Below are 1,652 nucleotides of genomic sequence, written 5' to 3' on the forward strand. Positions count from 1 at the left end.
GGGGAGGTCGGGGAACAGAGGAGGGGGAGGTGGGGGGATGCGGGGAGGTCGGGGGGCAGGGGGGGGGGGGGGGGGGGCTCCCCCCCCCCCCCCCAGCCGACCCGCTGTGTCCGTGCCCAGGTGCCCGAGGGCCAGGTGGTGATTCTCTCCTTCCGCGTCTTCGACCTGGAGCCGGACCCCGGCTGCCGTTACGACTCACTGGAGGTTTTCAACGGGCACTCGGCCAGCACCCAGCGCCTGGGGCGCTTCTGCGGCACCTTCCGGCCCGGGGCCCTGCTCTCCACCGGCAACCGCATGCTGCTGCGCATGGTGACGGACGAGGGCACCGGGGGCCGCGGCTTCCTGGTCTGGTTCAGCGCCGGCCTCCCCCACGTCAATGGTGAGAGACCCCCGGACCCGCCCCGGCTGGGGGCTCCTGCATGCTCCCCCCCGGGGGGCTGGCTGCAGAGGGACCCCCCAGATAGGTGCATGGACGCTTGATCTCCCAGGGGGTGCTGGGAGCACATTACCCACAATGCCCTGCACTGATGCCAGGAGCAGAGGATGCTGGGTAATCATTACCTACAATGCACCTGCACTGATGCCAGGAGCAGAGGATGCTGGGTAATCATTACCCACAATGCACCTGCACCGAAGCCAGGAGCAGAGGATGCTGGGAGCGCGTTACCCACAATGCCCTGCACTGACGCCAGGAGCAGAGAGGATGCTGGGTAATCGTTACCCACAATGCCCTGCACTCACACCAGGGGCAGAGGATGCTGGGTAATCGTTACCCACAATGCACCTGCCCTGACACCAGGGACAGAGGATGCTGGTAATCATTACCCACAATGCCCTACCCTGACGCCAGGAGCAGAGGATGCTGGGTAATTGTTACCCACAATGCACCTGCCTTGACGCCAGGAGCAGAGGATGCTGGGTAATTGTTACCCACGCCGGCTCCTCCGCGGCTGTCGTGACCCCCCCATGCCTGCGCCCCATGTCTCCGGCTTGCATGGCCCCCGCCTGCCCCCCAGCGGCTCCCCCCACCCATCCCAACCTGCGGGACTTTTGCAGGCCGGCCGCGCGGAAGGCCGAAGTGGGGCGCTAACCATATAGACTCCCGGTTGGCCGGGGAGCCCTGGCACTATTGGGATGGTGAGTATCCGGCCGCCTGCCTCCCCCCCGCCGGCAATGGCCCCCCCCCCCGCAGGGATGGGGGAGGGCTGGGGCGGGGCGCAGAGACCGGCCACCCCAGCCCTGGGGGAATGCTGAGGCCCGGCCCGCCCAGGCTCTGCCCCCCGGGGGGCGCCATTGTGGTCGGATCGCGGCCTGGGGCAAAGGGGCTGGAGGAGGATGCTGGGAAATCGTTACCCACAATCCTCTGCACTGACGCCAGGAGCAGACAGGATGCTGGGAGCACGTTACCCACGATGCACCTGCACTGACGCCAGGGGCAGAGAGGATGCTGGGAGTGCGTTACCCACAATGCACCTGCACAGACAGGGGTGTGACGATGGGGGGGTTCCCCCCCCCCGTCCTGTGCACTCCCAGACCAGCCGCCTTCTCCCCCCAGTCTGGGATCTGACCCCCACATCGCCGTCCCATTGCTGTGTCCGGTGGGGGCCGATGGGGGGGGGGGGGCTTGGCTGCTGGACAGGGCGAGACCCCCC

General features: G+C 67.7%; 1 protein-coding gene across 1 annotated transcript in view; it reads left to right on the top strand.

Moving 5' to 3' along the window:
- Positions 1–1,652, top strand: part of PCOLCE (procollagen C-endopeptidase enhancer) — a 6,467-nt gene that overhangs the window by 1,569 nt on the left and 3,246 nt on the right. Inside the window, exon 3 of the mRNA XM_029913058.1 lies at positions 121–379. Coding sequence (XP_029768918.1) covers positions 121–379 — 259 coding nt within the window. The remainder of the gene's footprint in view (positions 1–120; positions 380–1,652) is intronic.

This window comes from Terrapene carolina, unplaced genomic scaffold, assembly GCF_002925995.2.
Source record: "Terrapene carolina triunguis isolate 2854851 unplaced genomic scaffold, T_m_triunguis-2.0 Scaffold433, whole genome shotgun sequence".
Taxonomy (NCBI): domain Eukaryota; kingdom Metazoa; phylum Chordata; order Testudines; family Emydidae; genus Terrapene; species Terrapene triunguis.